Source organism: Trachemys scripta, chromosome 1 (assembly GCF_013100865.1).
Source record: "Trachemys scripta elegans isolate TJP31775 chromosome 1, CAS_Tse_1.0, whole genome shotgun sequence".
Taxonomy (NCBI): domain Eukaryota; kingdom Metazoa; phylum Chordata; order Testudines; family Emydidae; genus Trachemys; species Trachemys scripta.
This window is the reverse complement of record NC_048298.1, coordinates 212,807,846-212,824,087: the sequence shown is the minus strand read 5'-3', so window position 1 is coordinate 212,824,087 and position 16,242 is coordinate 212,807,846. Positions and strand designations below refer to the sequence as shown.

The window sequence follows — 16,242 nt, the reverse complement described above, 5'->3', positions numbered from 1 at the left end:
TGGGTGTAGGAGGGTGCTCAGGGCTGGGACTGAGAGGTTCAGAGGGCAGGAGGGGAATCAGGGCTGGGGAAGGGGTGAAGGTTCCGGCTGGGGGTGTGGGCTCTGGGGTGGGGCAGGGGATGAAAGGCTTGGCATGCAGGAGGGTGCTCTGGGTTGGGATCGAGGGGTTTGGAGAGCAGGAGGGGGATCAGGGCTTGGGCAGGGGGTTGGGGCGTGGGGAGAGGCTCAGGGGGTGCAGGCTCTGAGTGGCACTTACCTCAAGCGGTTCCTGGGAGCAGTGGCATGTCTCTTCTCCAGCTCCTACACAGAGGCGTTGCCAGGTGGCTCTGCTCGTTGCCCCATCCACAGGCACTGCCCCTGCAGTTTCCATTGGAGCACATAGGAGCCGAAGTGGGGCCATGCCGCAGCTTCCAGGAGCCGTGTGGTGCGGCCCCGACCGGAGCGGGGCTGAGCTGCGTGGTGCAGCCCCAAACCAGTGCCCCCCGGCCAGAGCATTGGAGTGGGGTCGAGCTGCTGGTGCTGACCCGCCCCGGCTGGAGCGCCGGAGCAGGGCTGAGCCATGTGGTGCGGCTCACAGGCCAACTTAAAATGGCTCACGGGCCGGATCCGGCCCGCGGGCCATAGTTTGCCCACCCATGGTCTAACTCATCAACATAAGTGGGGTCAGGAAGGAATTTTCCCTCAGGTTAGATTGTGGGGTTTATTGCCTTCCTCTGCAGCATGTGGGTGTGAGTGACTTGCCAGCATTATCTGGGTGTATCTCATGTAATCATTTTCCTGCTTGTGGCACATAATAGTCTATTCTACAGTGGGCTGTAATACTTCAGTCTAATTTCCATTGTTGGATTTAGTGTGCAGGTGCTGGGTGGGGTTGATGGCCTGCTATACACAGGAGGTCAGACTAGATGATCTGGTGGTCCCTTCTGGCCTTGAACTCTATGATTCTATAATATGGCCTGAGACAATAACAGCATGTCTATGGTGAACTGGACAGATTTCTTGGTGATTGCTCTTCAACTTAGTTTGGGATGCTGTTCAAGAGTAAAAATGCAGCTTCGCCGCTCCAGTGAAGAACAGCAGGGAGAGAGAGAGAATACTAACTTGGAGGCCGCAACAGAGATAAGGACATGGAGTGTGTGATACCTGGACCATGCTGAGATCCCACACCCTCTTCAGAGAGTCCCAAGCTCTGGAGATGGCAAAGGAGACAGCATCCAAGCAATTTGGGAGGAAGAGGAGAAGCAATTGGGTGAGAAGAGGTTCTCTACACAAAGTGTATTGGTATATGGAGAAATCAGATCTGATTTTGCTGGTCCTGGGTAAGGGGGGGGACATAGTGAACATGTCATAATTGTTGTGAAATGTGCAGATGAAGCCTCATAACCGCAGAAATCTCTTGCCCATCCAGATCTGCCAGTTCCCCCCTCACCTTCCCTGCCTGGGCTGCTACAGCATCAGTGGCAGCTCCTGGCTCCTCCCTTGCAACCCCTATTTAGTTCTCTGAGAGTCTGACTTGTCTCACAGCCCCTTCAGTAGCTGCGTGTTGTGATCAGCCGCGTGGCTGCTGTTGTCATGCTTAGCGAAGTGTCCGGCTTGGTGCTTACAGCACTGGCTGAGCTGTACCATGTAATTAGACTCATGCTGGCCATCAGGCAGAGAATTTTACTTTGTATGTATCAAATAGCACCTAAATATAAACAAAATATGAGATTCTGATTTCAGTCAGCTACCTATTGGGCATGATGGCCCAGGTATTTACCTTACATTGTAGCTGTCAAGCCATACTCCAAACCAGGGCATCAGTCCAGCTGTCTGCTCTGATATCTCTGCAATCACTCTTCATTCTGTTTTTCTGCTTATTGCATGAAATACGGGCACACACATTATTAGCTACTGAACTGTTCTACTGCTACCACAGGCTAGGGGAGGGAACATGGAATAATGAGGGAGAGGTCTCAGTACAGTTTCTAATGGGCATGTGTCCACACAACATAGTTTGCAATATCATTTAGAAACAATATCATAGAGAATGTTAATTCAAAGTTCAAAATTCCTGTTGGTCCATAGCTGATAAGAGCTACATACTGCACTATGTGGCAATCAGAAACCAAACGGACAGGCAGTACTAGTACAAGTTCATAAAATAATAGCAAGAGGTAAACATTTTTCATCTTCACTTTCCAAAGGATTTTTCTTCATTTTAATTATTATTAAATCAGAGTAAATAAAATGAGACGTAAACCTTCAGTGTCAGCCCCAAGGAGTCATGCACCAGGTAACAAAACCCACTTAACATGGCACATAAAACAGGTAAGAGGAAAAGGCAATTGTGAGGGAGGGGAGAGAGAGAGCAGAAAAACTGAACTTTCCTCTCATGCACTCTTGAGACAAATCCAGTTCCCATTGAAGTCAACAGGAAGTTTGCCATTGACTTTAATGGAAGGTTTTGCCCTCATTGAAAAGGGGGAATTTTCACTTGCCATCAAACCTTAGTCTAAAATGCAAATATATTTATATGGCTACAGAACATTCAGTTCTGAAACCAAAAATATCATCATCATTTTTATATGTGCATCCACAAGGTGTGAAGGCATTTCATGTACTTATACAAATGAACATAGCTGCACCATGTATAGGCACGTGTGACACTAATAATCACTCAGTCACTGTACCTGTTCCATGTTATTTGAAAGCTACCAAGTTCAATCATTTAAAATAAACAGGTGTATGTAACTGCTTAATCATTAACTAATGATGTTCATTAGTAATTAGTTATTAGTTCATTAGCATAACTGTTTGTTAGTTTTGAAAGTTGGAACATAATTAAACCGCACAAATCCCTTATTACCTGTCTCTTTTAAAGAAAACAAAAATACTAGAAACAAATTAGAGCAGTTCATAGAAAGCTGAGCAAAGACTGTTCCCAGCTAATAGACTGGGGACAGCTGGTCGATACAGGAGCAGAGCCAGGGTTTTTGGCGCCCTAGGCGAGGGTCCTTCTGCGCTCCTGGTCATCAGTGGCAATTCTGCAGCGGAGGGGGGGGGGGTTCTTCCGCGCTCCTGATCTGTGGGGCACTTCGGCGGCGGGTCCCAGAGCGAGTAAAGGACCTGCCGCAGAATTGCTGCTGAAGACCCAGAGCGCGGAAGGACCCCCCCCGCCGCCGAATTGCCGCCCCCCCAAATCCTGGTGCCCTAGGCAACCGCCTAGGTCGCCTAAATGGAAGTGCTGGCCCTGGGTCGATACATGCCCTAAGTAAACGTGGCACATTTAAAACAGTTTACTTCATAAGCAACAGGTTTATTGCAGTGAAGAACTGACCAAAAAATCCTAGCTTTTTTTATTTTATTCTTCATAGTGCTCCTGTCCCATGTATATTCTTTCTGATACTATGGGTGGGAGTTTTTACCACTCAAGATATGAACATGACACTAAGGTGGCTGGCAAATGGTTTCCCCATCCAAAGAAAAAATGTCAAGATTTCAAAATATCATCTCATTCTGAATTGGGACAAAATGTCAAATATCTGAAAAATTGTTGTGAATCAACAAACTGAAAAATGTTTTGGCAGAGGCCAGTTGAAACATTTTGTTTGATTTTTACTTTTTATACAACATTTAATTATAGTAAACACTTACATTTCTAAATGAAAAGTAGTTCTGAACAAAAGAAATCCAGAATTTTTCATTTTGAAAATGTTACAATGTCCGATTTCAATAATTTCAAAACTTTTTTTTCCAAAAAATTTTTCAAAATAAGACATTTGTTGAAACTGATCCATTCCCATGAACAGTTTCCTAGAGCCCCACATGTAGATCTCTCCCTCTTCCTTTGCAGATAACAATATGGGAGAGAGAAGACATAAATGCAAGATTGTTTTCCCTCAAATTATAGAGCAAATGATGATGCTTAATAAGGAATATCCAGGAAAGTGCTTCATCATGAAGTCCAACATGTAACAAGGACGTTTCTTTCCCCTACTGATGTGATGGGCAGCTCCAACAAAAATTGCAACTTCAGTACTGCTAGTGACATGGTTGAAGACCAGCAGGACCCTAGTTCCTTGTTATGTATGGTCCTAATCCCCAACCCTCGTGCATCCATGGAAAGCAGAGTACTGGAACTGTGCCACCTGGACAGGTTCTGAAACCCTGAGGTCTGTACATATTCCAAGGGACAAAAATTTGTCCTCACAGATGGCTCTGTAAGGCTTATGCAACTCCCCAACTGGTTCCCTTGCCTAGGGATATAGGTACAAACTCTGTCCTGCCCATATGCACTAAAATGCACACAGTGTCTTCCTGATTCAACACAGAGGGTAAATTCTTTCCCAGAGGAAAGACAGCCAGACAGAGGGATTGAAAGGAGCCATTGAACCAGAGCTGTCATCTGGGAGCAGAGTCCAGTGCCCACTGGGCCAGACCTCCAAAGTGATCAAGAGGAGGTGGACATAACATTAAAGAGATTCCTCAGCACCTTCACTATGATTATTATGTTCTCATGCTGGGGTGCCCATTCTTGAACATATCTTTACCCCACAGTAGATGTGCAGAGATGAAGGACTAGAGTTATAACCCTTTTAACTGCCACTGGGGAAGTGAGAAGGACCAGGATCCATGGAGATCTGATTGTGGGGGATAAGAAGCTCATTTACATAAACACTGTTCCCTCTGAGTAGCTTTGTACCTTGTTCCAGCAGAGCAAGTGCAAACTCCTTCACTCACCCATACGTACCAGGCCTTAGGATAGGTCAGACCAGTGGAGAGGCACCATAAATTGTGGTAAGGGATTACTACAAACTCCCACCCAATTCAATGGCAAAATTGCCTGACTAAGCATTTCCAACATTTGGTCCCTAAGTTTACACTTTTTCCTATAAATCATTACATTTGTGTTTCATTTAAAAGTAAAGAATGTGTCCGGTGCTGCACTCACAGTTCTGTACCGATTTAATCAGTAAACATGAATAGTGTCAAAATGAGCTCGTTCTCTAATTCAGGGGCAGATATCTCAAAGTTCTCAAAACTTCTCTAAACACTCTGAAGTAATGAGTGACAGAGTAAACCATAAGCTCAGTTTGTTTATTTAAATTTATGCGAAATTTGCACTAGTTTTAACCCACAGGCATCAAAACTCTCCCTGTTAGCTGAAAGTGTGACCAACTCTGGTAATGGAGTTAGTGAATCTTGATCAACCTTTCCTTTATACAGAATATCTCTGAATTTTATAATTGCTTCATTTAACTGTTTTATTTCATTTATCTGGAATTTGGGTAATGATCTGTAGCCTCAGATCAAGCTCTCAGAAAAGGAAAATTCTCCTCCCAGTCACATCAGTGTTACTCCATTCATACCTCATGGCACTGCACTGATGTAGCTGAGAGCAGAATTGACTCACTGTCTTTAAGGAAGTGATTTAAGGCATATTGCCTTTCATTGAGTTACCTATATAAAGCTCACCACCTATGACAGGTTGCTTGGAGGAAAAACAACTGCTGCAAACAAGCAAAGGTTATATAAGATAGTTGGGCTAGCTCCTCAGCTGATGTAAATCAGCATTGTGCCACTAGTGGTGTTTAAAGGGCAGAACTCACTGAGTCAAACTCTTTGTTTTCTAGAGTTTGCAGTATGAGAACACTAGAACACAGACTAGTTTCTTCCACAGCAAATATGTTTTCGTATAACCCAGTTTCTGATTACTATTTCAGACAGGAATCTTAAACCAAGAATAACCTTTAATGGTTGTTATGAATGATACAAGCCCGTTTGCTTTATATCCGATAGGCTATTCACTCACAGCTCCTATGGGCAGCAAAATGTACTCTCTGTCTTCACCTTACATAACTGCTAAGGAGAATCATGCCAAGCCACTGTTAATTAATCTCACTGCTGAAGATCCAATTCAGGAGGAGGTTAGTGATTAACCATTTACCACCAATAACAGGCTACCTCACATACAATATTCAGAAGAGAGCGACTTTCAAAGTGCTGGCCAGCGCTGAAGGCTCAGACAAATCCCCATTAAAGTTGTGTGTGGTGTAGAAAGCCTTGCCAAGGCCTCTTTGCACTTTAAGTGAATTTCACCCACACTGTAGAATTTCCTCTTTTTATCTGCACTTCCCACTTGCTGTTGTGCTATTAAGCCATTCCCCCAAAGGGCCACACTGCAGAAATCTTTCCGCAATTTCTGAAGAGATGTCACAGTTCCAGCCATTCAGCGCAGATCACATTGCAGTTCACTCCTAGCAATACAGAGTATGGCACCTACGAAGGTAGCCAGCTACCTACATAGGCAACAAAATAATACTGGGCTTAATCCTGAATTCCTTAAATAAGTCAGTGCCTGAGTTAAGGAACTCAGGATGGGGGCCAGTAAAATATTCTGTACTTCTACTGCATCTTCCATCCAAATATCTCAAAATGATGTTCTAACACTGATGGACTAAACCTTACAATATCCTTGTGATGCAGGGGAGTATAATTATCTCCATGTTACAAATGGAAAATCTGAGACACAGGGAGATTATTATTCATTTCCATTTTTTAATTTTATTAATCTATTGCCCAGACATGTGCTAGGAATCTCACAGCACATAGAGAAGACTCAGTCCCTGCCCTGAAGAGCTTACAGTCTAAATTGATGGGACAAACAACAGATGTGTGAAGCGGTCAGAGATGCAAGCAAAACTGAGACCATCCTAGGCATATGTCTTGTTAGCTCTATGATTTTATTTTTATTAATTGCCTCCTTCCTCCCTTCCCTCTTCTCATGTGTCTCAATGCCCCATTATCCTTGTTACACATGTTGTTCCCACTGTTCTATACCCTGGTCCCTTCTCACCCCAACCTGAGATTCAGGGATGAGTGGGAGAAACCAAAAAGGAAAACACAGTCAATGAAGGTGGGGTTGGTCTCCTGGGGGCAGGGATCCACATAGCCAGTCCGGACTCTAGAGTCTTTGCCAGCTCTTTTCACTTTACACATGCTACTGTTGTAGGTAAAGAGTTTGAAAATATGCTGTGAAACACTAATGCTTAAATAATGGTTTAAATGTTCTCTTGAAATGAGAAATGATAATTGTAGTGACACTGGCCAAATTCTATCCTCAAGTCTATTATTGTATTTTCCAAAGGAGTTGCGAGGACGGGACAGGATGTAGAAGAAAGTAAGCAGATGTTTATGCAGTCATGTAGATACAATTCCTCACCTCAACATACTCATATCCTCTTTTAACAATATATATAATTCTTCTCTGCTTAGGGCCCAATTCTATTCCATTGACGTCAATGGGACCTTTACTATGGATTTCAATGGGGGCAGGATAGTGTCCTTAATATTAATTTCTACCATGGATTACGTGTGAATGGCTCTCATTAAAGTTGTCCAACGGCAGAATTTAGGGCTTGATCCTCTAAGGTGCCCTCAGCTCCCATTCATGTCAATGGGAAATTCCCAGATATGAATAGGCCATCAGCAAGGACCATTATGACCATCCAGTCAGATCTCCTACATAACACAGGCTATGGAATTTCACAGTGATGTCTGTATCCAGCCCAATAACTGGTGGTCAAAGTAGAGCATGTCTTTTAGACAGAAATCCATTCATGATTTAGAGTCCAAGTGAAGCAGAATTTACCACATCCCTTGGGAATTGTTCTATTTTCACTGTTAAAAATTGGGGGGGGAAGATTTCCAAAGGCTCAAAGAGCAGTTAAGTGCCTAGTTCCCATGGATTTTCAATGAGAGTTGGTCATCTAACTTCCTTTTGTGCCTTAGAAAATATCCTCAAGGTATCTCATTTTCCAGCTCAAACTTTGCTGACTTTCATTTCTAGCCTTTGGATCCTGTGCCCTTGATTACTAGGTTAAAGGGGCTTCTAGTACTAGATCTCTTCTCCATGTTTAATACTTACAGGCTGTAATGAAGTCACCCCTGAACCTTCTCTTCCATAAGCTATAAAGGCTGTTAGCACTTTGCTGGATCAGATCCTTGGCCTTTCGCTTTTTCACAGTAAATAAAAATACCACATATGAATTCTTATTCAAACCAAAGACACACTGCATTTCTGCATGCAAAGACATATTCATATCCAACTCAAGACTAGCGCCAGTGAAAAGTGACAGTGACAAATGCTCTTATGGAACACACATGAATAATTTGGTTCACATTTATTACAGGCAAAGAAAAGAGAGGGTTACTCACCCTGTGCAGTAACTGAAGTTCTTGGAGATGTGTGTCCCCATGGGTGCTCCATTGTAAGTGCGGCAGCACCCCTTGTGCCTGGGATCAGAGATCATCACCAGCAGTGCCTGTCGGACCCGCATATGCGCACCTCCCGCCTTTCGCGCTGTGAGAGGGATATATATATAGTGCTGTGCGGTCCAACTGCCCCAAGTTCCTTCTCTGGCACAGAGCTTATGTTTTTGACTCCGAAGCAGAGGGAAGAAGGTCGGGTAATAGAACACCCATAGGGGGACACATCTCGAAGAACCTCAGTTACTGCAAAGGGTGAGTAATTCTCTTCTTCTTTGAGTGATGTCCCTGTGGGTGCTCTACTGCAGGTGACTATAAAGCAGTGCCCTAGTTGGAAGGCTGGGGCTTCAGAGCGACACATATTGCTAAGGAGCGGACAGCCTTCCCTAGGAGAGTGTCTGTTGAGGCGTCGTGCGTAATAGCATAGTGCCGGGTGAAAGTGTCTGTCGATACCCATGTGACAGCCTTACCAATATCATCAATGGGGACATTATTAAGAAAGACAATCGAGGTAGATAACGAATATGTGGATTATGTTCTGATTGAGGTAGGAGGTTGTCTATCGGCAACTTCATAAGATAAACCTATACACTGTGAGATCCACTTAGAGAAGCGTTTAGACATGGCAGTGCCTCTGGATCTTTTGGTGGTGGAGAGGAATAATTGTGGAGATTTCTGGAAGGGTTTAGTCCTGTCCAAGTAGAAGGCTAATGTGCGCCTTATGTCTAGGGCAGGGATCGGAAACCTTTGGCACGTGGCCCATCAGGGAAATCCGCTGACGGGCCAGGATGGTTTGTTTACCTGCAGTATCTGCAGGTTCAGCCGATCGCAGCTCCTACTGGCCACGGTTCGCCGTTCCAGGCCAATGGGGACTGCGGGAAGTGACACAGGCCGAGGGATGTGCTGGCCGCCGCTTCCCACAGCCCCCATTGGCCTGGAGCGGCAAACCACGGCCAGTGGGAGCTGCGATCGGCTGAACCTGCGGACACTGCAGGTAAACAAACTTTCCCAGCTTGCCAGCAGGTTGCTGATCCCTGGTCTAGGGTGTGGAGAGTTGTCTCCTGTTTATTACTCTGAGGCTTTGGGAAGAAGCCAGGGAGGTGTAACAGTTGACTGAGATGAAAAGATGTTGGGACCTCAGGTAAGAATCTTGGGTGTGGGCGTAGCGTAACTTTATCTTTATAAAACACTGTGTATGGTGAATATGCCATGAGGGTCACGATTTTGTCCACCTGTCTAGCAGAGGTGATGGAGACAAAAAAGGCCGTTTTCATTTATAGGTATATGTAAGAACAAGTTGCCATTGGTTCAAAGGAGGGCTTAGTCAGAGAATGTAGGACTAGCCTGGGGTCCCAGGCTGGGGTCGGGTCTTGGATATGGGGATAGTGATATTTAATACCCCTCAAGAAGCACTTCGTGAGTGGGTGTGCGAAGGCGTGGCCGTCAAAAGGGGAGTGAAAGGTTGTGATTGCTGTCAGTTGTACCCTAATAGAACTATTGGCCAATCCTGACTGTTTAAGGTGTAGAATGTAGTCAAGAATAAGTGGCAACAGCGCGTGTGCTGCGTCAACCTAATGTGAGGCACACCAGCAGTGAAATCTAGTCCATTTGTCAATGTAAGTGTGTCTGATTGTTTTCACGCCTACTATTCAAATGTATCTGTTTGACAGTGTTTGAGCAGATTATTTCCGGACTCTGGAATCACGGAGGAACCAGGCTTTGAGTGGAGCATCTATGGATTGGGATGGAAAATGTGTCCTGTGTCCTGTGAGAGGAGCCACGGTGTTAGGTGGAGAGAGATTGGTCGGCATACCATCATGCATAGAAGGTAAGTATACCAGACCGGTAGTGGCCATGTTGGAGCTATTAGTATGACATGAGCTCGGTCCTCCTCTATTTTGCGAAGTACTCAGAATAGGAAGGGAAAGGGAGGGAAGGCATTAAGGAGTGGTGTGTCCCAGGTTATGAGGAATACATCTACCAGCAATCCATGCCACAGTCCCGTTCTGGATCAGAATTGAGGGCAACGGGTGTTGTGTTGAGTGGCAAAGAGATCTATGGTGGGAAGGCCCCATCAGTTGAATATGGGTTGAAGTGCTCACATATCCAGCTCCCACTCATGATCGTGTGAGAATTCCCTGCTCAATGCATCCGTGGTGGTATTCTGGTGTCCCAGGAGGTATGTGGCTGAAATGGAGATGTTGTTCTGGATATACCAGTTCCACAGTTTGATTGTCTCCGAGCAAAAAGAGTAGGACCTCGCTCCACCCTGCCTGTTGATGTAATACATGCAAGTGAGATTGTCCATCATCACTCTTATGTTATGATGTTTGAGAAGAGGCAGGAAATATTGGCAGGCACTGCAGACCACTCGTAGCTCTAGGACATTGATGTGTAAGGTGGATTCAGTGGACGACCATCTACCCTGCACTGAGTGTTTGTGTAGATGTCCCCCCCACACTGATTAGGGAGGCATTGGTGGCTAGGATCATAGCTGGTGATGGTTGTAGGAAAGGAACTCCAACACAGATGTTGCTGGGCTATGTCCACCACAGCAGTTAGTCTTTGACTCGCCTCAGCACAGATAAAAGTTTGTGAATGCTGTGCTTGTGGGGGAGGTAAACAGTACGGAGGCATGCTTGAAGACATAGCATGTGCAGTCTTGCGTGCCTGACCTCAAACGTGGCCGCTGCCATGTGGCCTAGAAGCCAGAGGCATATTTGTGCAGAGATCTGGGGGCAGATACGTGCAGCAGATACCAGATCCATTATAGCTGAGAATCTGAGAGACGGTAGGAAGGCTCTGGCTTGTATGACATATAACTGCACATCACTGAATTCCAGCTGTTGTACTGACATTAGAGTGGATTTTCTAGGTTCACGAGGAGACCTAGCTTCATGAACAGGTCTGTTGTTAGGTGGGTGGCTCGTGGAGTGTAGATTTCAGATGGGGCCTCGAGGAGACAGTCATCCAAGTATGGAAAAATGATAATTCCTCTTTTCCTTAGTAGGTTGCAACTATCGCAAGGACCTTGGAGAACACCCGAGGTGTTGTGGATAGTCCGAAGGTCAGTACTTTGTACTGACAGTGGTCAGTGCTCACGACAAACCAGAGGAATTATCTGTGGGCAGGATGTATAGAAATATGAAAGTATGCGTCTTGGAGGTTGAGGGCAGAGAACCACTCCCATTGTTTCATGCTAGGAGAATAATGGAGAGGGTAACCATCTTGAAACATTGCAGCTTGACAAATCTGTTTAGATTGCAAAGGTCTAGCATATGACACCAGCCACCGGGCTTCTTCTGAATCAGAAAAGAGTGGGAGTAGAAACGGGCTTCTTCTGAATCAGAAAAGAGTGGGAGTAGAAACCCTTTCTCGTGTGTTGGGGAGGGACCTGTTCCATGGCTCCCAGTTGCAGAAGGTGATTTATTTCTTCCCATAGAAAGGACTTTTGAGAGGGGTCCCTGAAGAGGGAAGGGGGGGGGACGGGCAGAATAGGAATGGGAAGGAGTATCCTTCCTTGACTATCTCTAGAACCCACTTATCCGAGGTGATGAGTCTCCAAGATGGGAAAAATTGAGCTAGCGGTCGCCAAACTACTGGAACATCAGAGATGGTGGGGATGACTGGAACAAGGGAAGGCTTCTTGGGGCCTTGATCACACCTTCAAAATTGTTGCTTTGGTGCCAGTACGAGAGGTAATCCTTGAGAAGTGGGCTGTCTACGTTTAGACTGAGGCCTTTGTCAATGGCATTGGGTGTTGAAGTGCCATTGAGAGGTATACTGTTGAGTTTGGGACTGCGGTGGGAGTTGGTACTTCCCCGAGTGTCTCTTTGGTGCTTGTGTGCATATCCCGAGAGAATAAACTGTAGCTTGGGTGTCTTTAAGGGAATACAAAGAGTCATGTGTACGCTCAGAGAACAGTTCTAGCCTTTGAATGGTAAGTCCTCTACTGTGTACCTCCTTAGGAAAGCCCGAGAGGTGGAGCCATGATGCATGCCTCATGACCATAGCAGTGCGATGGATCGAGCAGCAGTGTTTGCAGAGTCTAATGAGGCTTGTAGGGCTCTACAGGCTAGGAGGTGTCCCTCTGATATCTAGGACTGGAATTGCTCCTTTTTGGTCTCCGGTAGATCATAGTAAAGTTCCTCCCATTTGGAGTTATTCAGATAATTATACCTGGCCATGAGAGCTTCATAATTTGAAATCCTAAATTGGAGTGTGGCTGAAGAGTATGTCTTGCATCCAAATAGGTCCAGGCATTTCCAATCTCTGTCTGGATGACTAGATCGAGATTGGTACTGACGGCTCCTCTCCTGCACCGCATTGACCAACAAAAAATTTGTGGTGGGGTGCGAAAATAAAAATTCAGTATTCTTCGCCAGAACATATTTTCTGTTGGCGTGTTTGCAGGTTGGAAGGATGGAAGCCGGGGTCTGCCACAGAACCTTTGCAGATTTGAGACAAGCCTCATTGATTGGTAGTGCGATCTTTGAGGAAGAGGATGTGTGGAGGATATCCAGCAGTTTATACTGTTGATCTTTGACGTCCTCCAAAGGGATCTATAGGGAGTCCCCAATCCTATGGAATAGATCTTGAAAGTGCCTGAAGTTGTCAGCAGATATAGAGGATGGAGGCATAATTGCCTCGTCAGGTAAGGAGGAGGAAAAATGTAAAGTTGGGAGCCTCCTCTTCCTACTCTTCCTCCTCAGTTGGTATCAGTGGCGGTTTGACTTCCTGAGGGTGAGAGACCAATGGAGAAGGGAGAAGTGTATGTCTCTGGCTTTGCTCTCTGCGAAGGTTCCCAAATTGTGCCCTGTACCTGGCCCAAGGGTCCCAATATGGTCAGTTTGGTGGGAATGGCACATGTGGCTGCATCCACGGTGGCAGGATTGGGAGCCAGAGGTAGTCCGCATATAGTGAGGATAAGCCGGTGCAATTTGTCCAGTAGTCGAGGGAACAATGGAGCCCTCGTCCTCCTTCTCCTCTTCCTCCTCCTCACTGGGAAGGGAGGTATTGTCCTCGGCAGAGAGAGGGAGGAACGCCGTGAGTCCAGAGAGGAAGGTAAAAATGGGGGGAAGTTCCGTCAAAGAAGCAGAGACTCGGGAGTGTCAGATACCAGGGGCCTTTAGGGTATCTGAAGTCTTGTGGAAAGGGAAGGAGCACCATCAGTGCGGTTGTAATGCATGGTGATTGAGAGAGAGTGTATGTCCCTGAAGTTTCAGAAGATGGCACAAGAGATTTGGCCGGTGCCAGTGACTTGGCCAGTACCGAAGACTTGCCTGGTGCCGAAGATTTTGGTATTGATGATTCGGTCAGTGCCGGTGACTTGGCTGGTGCCAACTATTTTGATGGTGCCAAGGACTTATTCGGTGCCAACAGCTTCGTCGGTGCCAGAAATGGCATTGGTGCCATAGCTCCTGCAAGCGGGCTGCCTCGGTCCCCACAGCTGGGAAATGACGCCGAGGGCTGAAGGTGCCCGGACAAGATCATTAGACCATTTCCTTGAGCCAGTACCAAAGGTATTCAGATGAGCCCTGGAGCTATGTCCCCTGTGAGATGAGGTTGAAGCCACTGACCTAGCTAGGGATGGTGTTCTGGAGGGCTGAGCCTCAGAGTGTGAGGAGAAGGAAGCCTGTTTTTTGTCATCTGCATGATCACGGATGACTTTCTCTTCATAGGACATGGAGAGTTGGGGTCGGCAGACAATCTGGCAGAGCATTAAGGCTTCTCTGGGGAAGAGTCCGGGCCCGGGTCCAATCCTGGATGTAGTGATTTCTCCATGAGGAGAAGTTTCAATCTAATATCCCTATTCTTTCTAGCTCTGGGTTTCAGGCCGAGGCAGTGAGAACACTTGAGGGACATGTCCCTCTCCCAGACAGTGGATACACTGTGGGTGGATGTCCATTATCGAGAAGGCGGCCCCGCATGAACGCACCTCTTATACTTGGGAGAGCTGGGCATAAGGGTGAAGGGAAAAGGGCTTCCCAGTCTGGAAGGCGGGAAGTGGGATAAATGGAAACCTAAGCTATGAGAATAACTGTAAAGATAAAGTTAAAATAAAAAACATTTTTTTTTTATAGATAGACATTGAAAGAAGAAGAGGAAAATACTAACTACTCTATCAGGTAAGGAACTATCTATGAGGAGCAGCGAGCTCTGCTAGCAGCTTCCATCCCAGACCAAAGGTAATAAAGAAGGAACTGGTGCTGTCTGTCTGACCAAACAGTGCTATATATATATATGTCCTGTGCACAGTGTGAGAGAGACAAGATGCACATGTGCAGTCCTACGGGCACTTCTGGTGAAGATCTCCGATACCAGGCGCAGGAGACACTGCCGCACCTACAACGGAGCACCAATAGGGACATCACTTTAAGAAGAACAATGAACTAGTCATAATGATGTCTTTAAATAATCGTTAATAACTAAGCATCTGAGGTAAGACAGCCTTCACCCTCATTCCACCACACACTTCTTGAAAACGTTTAATGAACAATTGAGTGTTTTCCTTTGTTTTAGCTTTGTAATACAGATTTGTGTGTTTGTGTTTTATCAAGGAAAGTGTCTCTCAAGGGAAAATAACTGACAAGGTTATGACAAGCAGGTGCCGGGGGCGGCCAATGAAGAGGGGGGTGGCATGTCTGGCCGTTCGGCGGCAATTCGGTGGCGGGGCCGTCACTCCCTCTCGCAACGAAGGACCTGCCGCTGAAAGGCCGCCGTAGAATGAAGCGGCGGTAGAGCTGCTGCCGATCGCAATCGCGGATTTTTTTTTTTTTTTTTGGTGCTTGGGGCGGCAAAAACGCTAGAGCAGGCCCTGCTGACAAGTCATATTTTTCTTGCTTAATGTTTGACATTCATCAGTCATGACTACATAAAGTTAGTGCAGTCTCTCTCAAAGAAGCCAAAAAGAAACTGACATTTCATAGTGGTGTGAACCGTTCATCATCTGCTGCGTAGACTCCATTAATCTGGCCTGCTTTTAAATCTAGTATATCGCAGGGAATCCCATTTTCTGTTGTCACTGGTGTGTCACATTTGTCTTCTAAATCTCCTGTCTCTGCAGACTCATTGTTATTTCTAAAAAGGAATAACAAAATTACATTACTGCAATCAAAGTGTACCATTCAACAAAGACTGGGCATAAGAAAAATAGTTTAGCATGCACTTTTATTAAGAAGTTTACAACACACTATATACAAAGAGGCATAGTCTACTCATCTGAAGATAGGAATGAGAGTCAGAAATTCCTAAGTAAATTCTAATATCACTTTCACCCTGGCTCCCTTCTGTTGCCTCACTTAACTTCTAGGCCTCAGTTTCCCCTTCTGTAAAATGGCTTGAAGGAGGGTGAAAAATAGAAAAGGAAAACAAAGAATAAAATACACATTCATATACTTAATAGATTTCAAGGCTATAAGGGGCCACCATGATCATTTAGTCTGACCTACTGCATAATACAGGCCATAGATTTCACTCAATGATTCCTGCATCTAGCCCAACAACTTGACTTAAAGACACATGTTAGATGTTAGAGAATATATGCACCACATTTCTTGGTAATCTATTCCAATAGTAAGTTTCTCCCACTGTTCTAAATTTGTATCTTATGTCCAGTTCAAACTTCACTAGCTTTAACTTCCAGCCATTGGATCTTTGGCTGCTAGATTAAATAGCAATATGTCTTGCATACTTTCACTTGTCCAGACTCAGACTCTGATACCAACCATAATAAAATAGGTGCTGAAGAAAACTGACAAACTGTAAGCAAATTTAGTCAACAATAACTGTATAGTTCCTTTAATTTCCATATTTATTTTGACCTTGAGACCTGCTGATTCATAGCTGAAGAAACCTCCTGTACTTTACAGACTGCAGCATCAGCAACTTAGAATGATAAGAAACTCACAGGTTAGCTACAGTATTTCTTCCAGTCCCATAACACATTGTGACAACCTGACTCAGTACTTATAGATCAGTAATATTAACAAT

At 45.3% G+C, this 16,242-nt stretch overlaps 1 protein-coding gene across 2 annotated transcripts in view; it reads right to left on the bottom strand.

Moving 5' to 3' along the window:
• Nucleotides 1-14,993: 14,993 nt before the first annotated feature.
• CLTRN (collectrin, amino acid transport regulator) overlaps nt 14,994-16,242 on the bottom strand; it is a 38,806-nt gene continuing 37,557 nt past the window's right edge. For both annotated transcript variants that reach the window (XM_034756385.1, XM_034756375.1), the window contains exon 6: nt 14,994-15,330. In XM_034756385.1, coding sequence (XP_034612276.1) covers nt 15,174-15,330 — 157 coding nt within the window. In that variant the 3' untranslated portion in view covers nt 14,994-15,173. The remainder of the gene's footprint in view (nt 15,331-16,242) is intronic.